General features: G+C 40.8%; 1 protein-coding gene across 1 annotated transcript in view; it reads right to left on the bottom strand.

Annotated features, from left to right (window-relative positions):
- The window catches only part of SEC14L5 (SEC14 like lipid binding 5), a 69428-nt gene that overhangs the window by 41095 nt on the left and 15964 nt on the right, over positions 1–12369 (bottom strand). Inside the window, exon 3 of the mRNA XM_087728757.1 lies at positions 10821–10899. Coding sequence (XP_087584883.1) covers positions 10821–10883 — 63 coding nt within the window. The 5' untranslated portion in view covers positions 10884–10899. The remainder of the gene's footprint in view (positions 1–10820; positions 10900–12369) is intronic.

Raw genomic sequence — 12369 nt, 5'->3', positions numbered from 1 at the left:
CCAGGGAAAAGGGCGGCATATAAATAAACTTTAAATCTAAAAAATCTAAATCTAAATCAAAGACCCTACAATTCAAACCTGAGCTACAAATATTCCCTTTTCTAGAGCAATTCTCTACTTTTGAAAGTAGCAGTGCAGTAGAGTCTTTGAAGACAAAGACTCAAAACCTCTTTTTCCCCCCTCCCTATCTTTGATTGGTTTTAGAGTTCTCCTGAATATTTTTTTTCACCCAGGGGAGTGCATCTACAGAATAGTTCATCTCTCCCCCCACACCAAAAAATTCATTAAAATGGAAGAAATAGTATCACAGACGAGGCGTATATGTATACACAGTATGTATGTATGTATGTATGTATGTATGTATGTATGTATGTATGTATGTATGTGTGTGTGTATATGCATGCATACATACATACATACATACATACATACATACATACATACATACATATATATATATATATATATATATATATATATTTAAAGTCACAACCCCTGGTATGCCCAAATATGGGAGGAAGTTCATTGCTTCCATTCTCTGTCCATCGGCTCGTCATAAGAGACCATCCAGACAGAAACCCAATATTTTTACTGTTGCCTTTGTTACATTTGTGTTGAGCTTAATGGTTAACACATCTGCCTAAGATGCAATACAGCACAGGTTCCAATCCCAGTAAGGGTATGGCTAGCTGATGAGAGCTAAATAGCTTGAAATAGATCTATACTAGTCTCCCTTTATTTATCAGCACAAATACAACACACACACACACACACACGTCCAGTTAATAATCCAAGTTAGACTTTCTTATAGTTCCACATAGATGGGAAAGATACCACAAGCAACAGCAGATACTGAAACCAGAAACCGTCATGTTCATTGCAGATGTTTGCAAAATTGTTTAGGAATGTGACAAGTACCAGGGTCGCTCGGATCAAGTGTACAGTTTCATCAGCTACTCACAGCTTCATCCGCCTGATGCTGTCCTGTTTCAGAAATCTTCAAAAATGAGTTGCAGAAATGCAAACTCTGGAACAGAAAGGCAGGGAAGAGGGGAAGCGCTTTCAGACAATAGAATGGAATGGAATGGAATAGAATAGAATAGAGTTTAGAATAGAATAGGAATAGGAATAGAATAGAAGTTAGAGAATAGAATAGAACAGAACAGAAGTTATAGTTTAGAGTAGAAGTTAAAGAATAGAATAGTAGTTAGAATTTAGAATAGAAGTTAAAGAATAAAATAGAATAGAATAGAATAGATAGAGTTTAGAATAGGATAGAAGTTAGAGAGTAGAATAGAATAGAATGGGACCTTGGAGATCTTCTAGTCCAGCCACCTGCTCAAGCAGGAGAACCTATACTAGGTTGTTTCTCTCTTTGGTTAGTCCTGTTACTGTAACCGTAGAATAAAAGTAGTATTAGAATTTGGGGTTTTGATTTCCTGGTCTGGACTATCTTGCAGGCGCCACCTGAGATCAGATTGGCTCTGGCCCTGCTGGACTCTCTGAAAACTTTTTTTAAAAATTTCATGTATTTATTTGTATTTTGCCGTATTCATTTTACAAATAACTGAAGGTAGCAAACATGTGCAATACATCTTCTTCCTCCTATTTCCCCTGCAACAATAACTCTGTAAGGTGGTTTGGATTGAGAGAGGTCAGTGGTCCAAGGTCATTCAGCTGGTTTTCATGGCTAAGATGGAACTAGACCTCACTGTGTTTTGGTGCTTGGCTCAAAGTCACCCAGACAACTTTCATGCCTAAAGCGGAACTATCTTGTCATTTCTAACCAAATGCCTTAACCACAGTTCCTCATTAGCCCATTATGGGGGGGATATAAAGGTAGTGTAACTTGGAAAGGTTGATAATACATTATATTCTTTTTCTATTCATCCCAGTAGCAACTTTATTAGTATAGCACTAGAGCAGTGAAACACACTTTCATTGTGTTTCATTTCTTCTCATCACTATTTTAAGAACAATAAAATATTTTTTTAAGTATTCTTTTGAGTAACACTGCTGGAGTGGATTTCACTCTAGCTGACCCTGTTTTTATCCACTTTTAATTTTATTCATTTTAATTGTAAAACATGACTTTAGTTTCAGAAATAGGACAGTTTCTCTCAGTATCTGATTGGTGTCCTAACCAATTTCCTGATATCCAAGTAATAATCTGAAATTATGCTATGCCAGAATATCACAAAGCCCATGTCCCAAAGGATGCAGAATGTTACCTGGCATAAGCTGATAGTTAGGCAACCTCTGGACACACCTGTACAAAAATTGGATTCACCCCTTTAACCGATCTGTGATTCAACTGAGGTCACTTCAAATGCAATCCAACCAAACCATGATCTTCTGACTAGAATTACAGAGTTGGAAGGGATCTTGGAGGTCTTCTAGTCCAACACCCTGCTCAAGCAGGAAACTCTATACTATACCAGACAAATGGATGTCCAGTCTACTTTTGAAAACTTCCAGTGTTGGAGCACCCTCAACTTCTAAAGACAACTTGACCAACTAAATAATTGTTCTCATTGCCAGGAAATTCCTCCTTAATTCCAGGTTGCTTCTCGCCTTGAGTAGCTTCCATCCATTTCTTCTTGTCCTGCCTTCAGGTGCTTTGGAGAATAGGTTGACCTCCTCTTCTTTGTAGCAGCCCCCACTAAAATATTGAAACACTGCTATCATATCACCTTATTATTTGGTTTAATTAAACTAAACATGCCTAATTACTGCAACTGTTCTATATGTTTTAGCCTCCAGTCCCCTAATCATCTTTGTTGCTCTTCTCTACACTCTTTCTAGAATCTCCCCATCTTTTTTGTATTGTGGTGACCAAAACTATTATTTGTATTTGTATTTGTATTTATTAGTTTTGTATGCCGTCCACTCCCGAAGGAGGGGGGATATATAAGACAATACAACAATTTAAAATTACAACAACATTCATAGTTAAAGTAGGGCTGGATACTTCAACAGCCCCAGGCCTGCCGGAATAGCCAGGACTTAATAGCTTTACAGAAGGCCGGGAGGGTAGTAAAGGTCCGGATCTCAACAGGGAGATCGTTCCAGAGGGCCGAAGCTGCAACAGAGAAGGCCCTCCCCTGGGGGGTCGCCAGCCGACATTGGTTGGCAGATGGAATCCGGAGAAGGCCTAGTCTGTGCGATCGAATCGGTTTTTGGGAGGTAATTGGCAGGAGGCGATCTCTCAGGTAACCAGGTCCGATGCCATGCAGGGCTTTAAAAGTAACGACTAGCACCTTGAAGCGTGTCCAGAGACCAATAGGCAGCCAGTGCAGCTCGCGGAGGATAGGTGTAACGTGGGTGAACCTAGGTACACCCACAATCGCTCGCGCGGCTGCGTTCTGGACTAACTGAAGTCTTCGAACACTCTTCCAGGGCAGCCCCATGTAGAGCGTGTTACAGTAATCCAGTCTTGAGGTGACGAGGGCATGAGTGACTATCCGAAGGGCCTCCCGGTCCAGGTAGGGTCACAATTGGTGCACCAGGCGAATCTGGGCAAAGGACCCCCTGGTCACAGCCGTCAAGTGATATTCTAACGTCAGCTGTGGATCCAGGAGGACTCCCAAATTGCGAACCCTCTCTGAGGGGCGTATGATTTCACCCCCCAGGCTAGGGGATGGAATAGCTGGACGATTTTTGGGAGGGAGCATCAATAGCCACTCGGTCTTGTCGGGATTGAGTGCAAGCTTGTTCGTTCCCATCCAGACCCTGGATGCTGTATTCCAAGTGTGGCCTTTCCAAGGCATCATAGAATGATATTAAGCAATCTTGAGTCAAGTAATAAAGGTTTCATAAGCATATTCCAATCTCATAGAGGAAAATATTAAGGGAAGTACTCTGGGTATATCAAAAGCTCATTTCATTATGAAGAGAAGCATAACTGCGCTGTGTCTCTCTCTCTGGAGAATTTGCATTAATTCAAGGGAGGAATTGCAATGCAAGATCGTAAAATGGCAAAAACAGTGGCGGAAGCTGTTCATATCATATGAACCACTCAAAGAAACTGAGTAAAAAACCCACAAGGGAATTCTGAGTGTGTCCCCGACGGGCCTTCATAGCTCCTTCATGCGAAAGATTTACAGTAGGTTGCTTTTAAAGCTATATCAAAGAGATAAGCAGCTTAGAACTAAGGCGAAATTTCCTGACAGTTAGTGGAACAACTTGCCTCCAGAAGTTGTGGATGCTCCAACAAGAGATTGGATAACCATTTGTCTGAAGTGGTGTAGGGTTTCCTGCCTAAGCAGGGGGTTGGACTACAAGACCTCCAAGGTCCCTTCCAACTCTGTTATTCTATTCTATTCCATTCCAATTCCATTCCAATTCTATTCCATTCCATTCTATTCCAATTTCCATTCCATTCCTATTTTATCCTATTCTATTTTATGCAACAATCAGATTAACACATGAGTTGGAAGGGGCCTTGTAGATCATCTAGTCCAACTGCCCGCCCAAGCAGGAGACCCTACACCATTTCTGGCAGGTGGCAGTTCAGTCTCTTTTTGAAAACTTCCAGGGATGAAGCTCCTATGATTTCTGAAAGCCAACTTGTTCATCCATTATTCCTTGTCTGGCCTTCAGCTGCTTTGGAAAACAGGGTGTATTATTCATTCATTCATTCATTCATTCATTCATTCATTCATTCATTCATTCATTCATTCATTGAATTTATGTTGCTGCCTATTCATGCATGGCGACTCAAGGCGGGTTACAGAATATAAAACTTCACTTAAAACAATAATAATCAAATAAATTAATATAATATAATGTAATCACCTCCTCCCCCCACTGGCGATGGCATATATTGCTGAAAAACATGACTTACAACTACCATACACAGCTTCCCCATCATCACACAATCAACATTTGGTTCCTTGGCAACCAGGATATATTTACTACGGTTGCCGTGTTCTGGGCTCATCTGAATGCCATTCGTGGCTTTCCCATCCTACTTCCAACAAAGTCAAGGATGGAAACCAGATTCGCTTAACGAGCCTGTGATTCACTTAATGCCTATAGTGATTCCCTTAATAACTGTGGCCAAGAAGGAGGCCATAAAAATCTGGCATGACTCACTTAACAACTGCTTTGCTTAACGGCATAGATTCCAGCGCCAATTGTGGTCGTTAAGTCAAGGACTGCCTCTATATTTTTCCAAGAACCAATATCAACCATCAGTCTAGTGGCTCCCAATCTTTTGCGTAACAGGGACCAGTTCCACAGAGAAAGGTTTTTCCGTGTACCGGAGCGGGGCGGGGCTTTGCACGCTGCCTGCATCCCACGGGTGGGGCTTCGCTTGTTTGCGTGGCCCTGTTGCTGGCATGCTGCGTGTCAACCCTGAAGCTGGGCTGCCCGAAGCCATCTTGGAGCTTCAGTGCTGCCACACTGGACCTGAGGGATAGGGAGGGAGGATTAGAGATAGCTGGGATTTTGTAGTCAAAACAAAATACTTTCTCTTGGGAACCAAGGACGTTCTGATACCTGGCTGGAGGAAGGAGTGATGTATGTTACCCGACTAGTGGACACTGCCTTGATTGGGCCTTCATTTATTTTTGTGTGTGTGTGTGTGTGTGTGTGTGTGTGTGTGTGTGTGTGTAAAACTTTTCCTCAATCCCGATCTGCCTTTTATTCACACACTCACCACACACACATACTTTTCTTTAACATATATAAGTATTTAGTAAACAGTGTATTGTCTGGGTCATTTTATATATACACAGTTCTAATGACAATAATATTATTTAGGTAAAGGTTCGCCTTGCACATATGTGCTAGTTGTTCCCAATTCTAGGGGCTGGTGCTCATCTCCGTTTCAAAGCCGGCATGACTCAACGCCGAAGGCGCACGGAACGCTGTTACCTTTCCACCAAAGGTGGTCCCTATTTTTCTACTTGCATTTTTTACATGCTTTCGAACTGCTAGGTTGGCAGAAGCTGGGACAAGTAACAGGAGCTCACTCCATTACACGGCGCAGGGATTCAAACCGCCAAACTGCCGACTTTTCTGATCAACAAGCCCAGTGTTTTAGCCACTGAGCCACTGCGTCCTATTATATACAAGTAATATTCTTTACTTGTATATAATAGGGTTCCTCCAACTTCTAATTTCTACCTTTATTATCTAACCATTGATAAAACAAATTCCAAGTTAAAAAAAATATTCTCTATCTTCTTTGTCCTTTATCTTTAATGTTAACCTATCCATTTCCACACAATCTAATATCTTTTTTTTTATTATATTTTCATCTGTAACAGTTTCCTCATTTTTCCAATATTGTGCAAATACAATTCTCGCTACTGTCAAAAACATGTAATATTAAATAGACATTCACTTTGTCATATTTTTCTGGCAAAACACCTAACAAAAATATTTCTGGCTTTGAATTTATGGGTTGCTTTGTCATGTTCTCTAACCGTCTATGTATTTTCATCTAAATTTCTTTTTCCTTTGGACATGTCCACCACATATGGTAGCATGAACCCAGAAAAACTGTTACTTTTAATTAGGTGAAAACTTCAGAGTTGATTTTCACCAGATATGTGCCAATATGATATTTCCAATAAAGCTATTCTTTGAGGAATCTGCCTGCCCTGGATTTTTGTTTGCTATGGATCTATTACTTGGAACCCTGACATTAAACTGACTCTAATGTTCATAGACTTTTAACAACCCCATAATCCCTTGCGGGATGGATTCTGGGCAACTGAATGGAGCTAGCAGTATGGCCGGATGCCCTTCCAGGCACCAATGTGGAGTTTTGTTCAGCAGCTATATTCTCAGTGCGCCCAGCGAGTTCTGGCCTACAGCACATCCTCAGAAGTAATTCATATGCTCCTGAAATGTCTTGCTTAGAACTGCCAGTTTATTGCAGCAAGAATTATGAACAAGTTTCATTGGCATTGCATTTCCTTCTTCTCTCGTGCTTACGGCCTCCTCAGCAGCTTTGGGAGACTTCAAATATTCCTAGAAACTCTTTGATTCACACTTAGCATATTGAAATGCTGTTGGAATAAAAAATGTGGCTTAGAAACCAGAAAGCATAAGCGATTCTTCTTCCCTGCCAGGGCCTATCAGGGACACATTTTGCATTTTAATTTCCTCTTCCTGAAACTGTGAAGTTGTACAGTACAAGTAAAAAAAAGCGGAATGTTCCTAGACCATCTGTAAACTGCTGATACGTGCACAAAAACCTTCCTTGCCGGCATACATTCCAAAATATTCTGTAACCCAAATCGAACCGTGAGATCTGCTAAGAAATGTACTGTACAGCATCTTGCTCTAGTCTAGAAATAACTTCCTATATCCTAGCTTACTACTAAGCAGCGGATATCCATAACTCTAAAAACTTTAAGAATGCAAAATGATGAGAATGAGAGAGAGAGAATGAGAGAAAGAGGGAGAAAGAGGGAGAGATGGAGAAAGAGTAAAAGGGAGCAAATGAGAAGGGGAGAATGAGCGAAAGAGGGAGAATGGGAGAGAGATGGAGAAAGAGAAAGAGGGAGAGAATGAGAAGGGGAGAATGAGAGAAATAGAGGGAGAATGAGGAAGAATGGGAAAGATGGAGAAAAAGGGGGAGAATGAGAAGGGGAGAAAGAGAGAAAGAGGGGAGAATGGGGAGAGATGGAGAAAAAGAAAAAAGGGGAGAATGAGAGAGTGAATGAGAAGGGGAGAATGAGAGAAAAAGAAGGAGAATGAGGCAAAAATGCTGGGAGTCAGCTAGCATATACAGTACATGCTAGCTGACTCCCAGCAATTCTTGAGAGGTTCAGGAATAAAAAGATTAAAAAACCCAAGAAAAACTAATTATGAACAAAAGCAAAGAATAGAACATGACGAGGATGGCTGACCTACTCAGAACACAGATGGCTTCACTCAACCTTACCAAAGGCCTAAAAATCAGCTGAATCTTTCTTTTAGCTTTTTGCACATTGCCCAGAGTTACTGTATGGTGAGATGGTCAGCTACAGAAATTGGATAAATAAATCAAAGAGATGCAATGAAATGCTATGGATCACCCCCCCATCTCTCTCTCTCTCTCTCTCTCTCTCTCTCTCTCTCTCTCTCTCTCACACACACACACACACACACACACACATTCTTCCTCTTTTTCATTCACTCACTCATTTCTCTCTCTCTTTTGCTCTTTCTCCATTTCTCTCATTCTTCCTCATTCTCTCTCTCTCTTTCCCTCTTTTTCTCTTTCTCCATCTCTCCCTCATTCACACTCTTTCTCTCTTTCTCCCCTTCTCATTCTCTCTCTTTCTCCCCTTCTCATTCTCTCTCTTTCTCCCCCTTTTTCTCTTTTTCCATCTCTCTCATTCTCGCCCTCTTTCTCTCATTCTTGCCCTCTCTCTCATTCTCTCTCTTTTGCTCTTTTTTCATTTCTCTCTTCTTCCTTATTCTCCCCATCTCTCATTCTCTCCCTTTTCTCTTTCTCCATCTCTCTCATTCTCCCTCTCTTTCTCTCATTCTTCCCCCTTTCCCTTTCTCTCTCTTTTGCTCTTTTTTCATTTCTCTCTCATTCTTCCTCATTCTGCCCCCCCTTTCTCTTTGTCTTTCTCCATCCAAATCACATCAAACTAATTTTATTATGGTCTTAGGCCAACATAGTCACCCCTTTCCCTTCTTCTCATCTGTCTCAGCCTTGAATTATGCTTCGTTACGCTGGTATTAAAAGAATCCAGTCCCTTCTTTTTCTAGTATTGTCCAAGGACAACCTTAAGGTGGCTAAAATCTGTTAAGTTATGTCACTCTTTACCAAAGAGTGAAACCAGGAGACTGAAGTGGCTTGGAACAGAGACCAGAGAGAGATCTGGAAGAAAGACAGCAAATTTCATGCCAACATAGTTTTGTAGCCAGATGGCACACAGCACTTCGACTCAGCAGTTGGAAAGGGCTAAAGTTCTTTTCTCAAAGGGCTTGTCAAGGTCCAATTCTCAAGTGGGTTTTTGGGAAGGTAGGATGGACCTCAGCACTTTTTAGATGTTGGAAAAAGATGTTACGGAGAAGTAAAAGGGTAGACAATGACTTATTTTAATATAACTGAGATATTTTAGGGAAAGATGCCCTCTTAGGTACCATCAAATGGTCTGATGTTGCCCTCCAACAGGACTTAAATTTTGGAGAGATGCAGCAATATTCAAAAGGTATAATTTTCCTAGGAGTCCAATTTTTTTTTAAAAAAAAAACGTTTTCTTTCTTTCTCCCCTCCCACCACACACTGGCCACCAATCCATTTGACACTGATTTGATGAGCAGTTAAAAGTTAAAAAGCTGATCGCTGAAATACGACCCATCATGAATTACAATGACAAATTGTAAGCACTGTTCTGTACAGCAAAAGTTTTTGGAACAAACCTTTTAAAAACTTAACAAAGGAACTTTAAAACCAAGAATATTAGCAGCATAAACATCCAAGCCCAAATGGACCCCACAAAAATAGACTTGTGAAGAATTTTTAGTGCAATTGAAAACTAGGAATAAAGAATAACAGAGTTGGAAGGGACCTTGGAGGTCTTCTAATCCAAACTCCTGCTCAAGCAGGAAACCCTATACCATCTCAGACAAATGGTTGTCCAATCACTTTTTTTTCAGTCATTTTTTTATTTATATATAAATATTTTGAATACAGTGTATCGTCTGGGCATATCATTTTACGAAAGACAAGAAAGAAAAAGGTAACACATATTCTGATAGTAATAATAATAGTAATAAATACAACATAATAATTCTAACCATATTTATAATTAGATTTCCTTTTTATGTTACTATTAATTATATTGGCATACTTATAATTATAGACAACATCCATATTTTACTTAATCATAACAATACTCTTCATCTAATTTCTACTTCATCTCTAACCATTGATAAAAACCTATTCCACATTAAATAGTATTCTGTGTCTCCTTTATTTTCAATGTCAATCTATCCATCTCTACACAATCCAGTATTTTCCAGAGGTTGTCGATCTCTTCTTAAAAGCCTCCAGAGTTGGAGAACCTACAACTTCTGAAGGCAAGCCATTCTACTGTTTTATTGTTCTCATTGTTAGGAAATTTCTCCTTGGTTCTAGATCTGTTCTCTGCTTGATTAGTTTCCATCTTTGTTTCTTGTTCTGACTTCTGGTGCTTTGGAGAGTATATTGACCCTCTCATCTTTGTAAGAGCCCCTCAAATATCGGAACACTGCTATCATGTCACCCCAGTCCTTCTTTTCACTATAGACATACCCAGTTCCTGCAACCGTTCTTCGTATCTTTTAGCCTCCAGCCCCCTAATCATCTTTGTTGCTCTTCTTCACGTTCTTTCTAGAATCTCAACATTTTTTTTATATCATGGTGACCAAAGGTAAAAAGTAAAGGTTCCCCTCACACATGCGTGCTAGTGATTTCTGGCTCTAGGGGGCGATGCTCATCTCTGTTTCAAAGCCGAAGAGCCAGCGCTGTCCGAAGACGTCTCCGTGGTCATGCAGCCGGCATGAATAAATGCTAACAGCACACGGAACTCTGTTTCCTTCCCACCAAAGGTGGTTCCTATGTTTCTATTTGCATTATTACATGCTTTCAAACTGCTAAGTTGGCAGAAGCTGGGACAAGTAATAGAGGCTCACTCCGTTACGCGGCATAGGGATTCGAATCGCCGAACTGCCAACCTTTCTGCTCGACAAGCTTAGCGTCTTAGTCACTGAGCCACCTTGTCTCCGTGGCGACCAAAATTGGATGCAATATTGCAAGCGCGGTCTTACCAAGGCGTTATAAGCAAACGAACTGCAGAAAAGAGAAATAATGTACCACTTACCGCCATCACAAGCTCAAATGGGTACTTGTAGACTCTAACAGGGGACTGATATTTTTGCACCATTTTTACTTCACGATGCCTACGAAGAATGAGAAAAGCAATCTGTTAAATCCTCAACTCTCTGCATCAACCCGTTGAGCAAAAACACCTCGGTTTTGATAAGGGATCTTCTCTTGGAAGTTAAAACAAGGGAGAAAGGAAGAAGAACTGCACTTGAGACTGGTTGTCTTAACATGGAGAAAAGAAAATGAATTACTCCCCATAAATCAAAAGCTATAATTCTTTTTCTTTATTTTGTTGCCGGCCTGTCAACTACTCAGAGGCGACATCATTTTAAAAGCCACTTACCCAACCTTTACAAGCTGCAACCAATTCCTTCTCAATTCATCTGCTATTTAGCAACAGGGAGAGAACAGTGGAAAGAGGGCATATTTTACAAAATGTTCTAGGCACACAGTTGAGAAAATTGCAGCATTTTGTCAAGCGACTCAACACCAACTGATTCACCTTACAATGAACAAGAGACGCCTGCGGGATCTGAACCTCATCTCCCGCAGATCTCAGCACCGCTGGAATTTTTCCTCTCTGCCCCCGTAGCCGTTGCTTTGAACCCGCACATACATGGTCATCCAAGAATCCAGGGAAAAGAATGGCGCTACTTTTAGAAGCACTAATTAAATTGCTTTTTTGCAAACACAGTAAGATATGCTGCCTCCGCTTGGTATTAAATGCCCCTGAAGGTTACAAGCTTAGAATGGCTTCTTAATTTGGTTTTTTTTTCTTCCTTGGTGCCTGCTATAAAAAAGGGAGATAGGTAGTCCTCGTCTTACGACCAGGAATCCAGTCCCAAATTTCTGTTGCTAAGCGAGCCAGTGGTTATGTGAATTTTACCACCTTCCTTGCTACTGTCGTTAAGTGATTCATCATCGTTGTTAAATTAGTAACAGGGTTGTTAAGTGGAAGTTGATTCCCCATTGACCTTTCTTGTCCGAAGGTCGCAAATATAAATCAGATGCCGGGTATCTGAATTTTGATCACATGACCTGACCTTGGGAATACAGCAACGGTCGTAAGTGTGGGAAAACAATCACAAGGCATTTTTTTCAGTGCTGTTGAAACTTTGGTCACTAAATGAACCGTTTGTAAGTCGAGGGCTAGCTGTACATTTCAAAAATGCAAGACAAGCATGAAATCAAACATGGAGGTGAAAAAAATTACTGTATTTTTGGACTATAAGACACACTGGAGTATAAGACTCACCAAGGTTTTGAAGAGATAAATTTAAGAAAAAAGTTTTTGCACTCTGCAGGCCTCCCAAACCCTCTGCATGCCCCATTTTTTTGTGAAAAGCGGGGCATGCAGAGAGTTTGAGAGGCCTGCAAAGTGCTCCTGGGGGCTGTGGAGGCCAAAACCGAGCAAAAAATGGTTTGTTTTTGTCCTTCCTAATCCCCAGGAGCACTTTGCAGGCCCCCCAAACCCTCTGCGTATCCACTTTTGAGAAAAACAGGATGCGCGTGGGTGGGATTTCAGGAGGCCAAAAATGCTGCAT

This window comes from Thamnophis sirtalis, unplaced genomic scaffold (genome assembly GCF_051295495.1).
Source record: "Thamnophis sirtalis isolate CommonGarterSnake01/CBP01778 unplaced genomic scaffold, rThaSir2_p1.2 scaffold_14, whole genome shotgun sequence".
Classification (NCBI taxonomy): Eukaryota; Metazoa; Chordata; class Lepidosauria; order Squamata; family Natricidae; genus Thamnophis; species Thamnophis sirtalis.
Note: the sequence above shows the minus strand (reverse complement) of the source record. Positions and strands in the feature narration are given on the sequence as shown.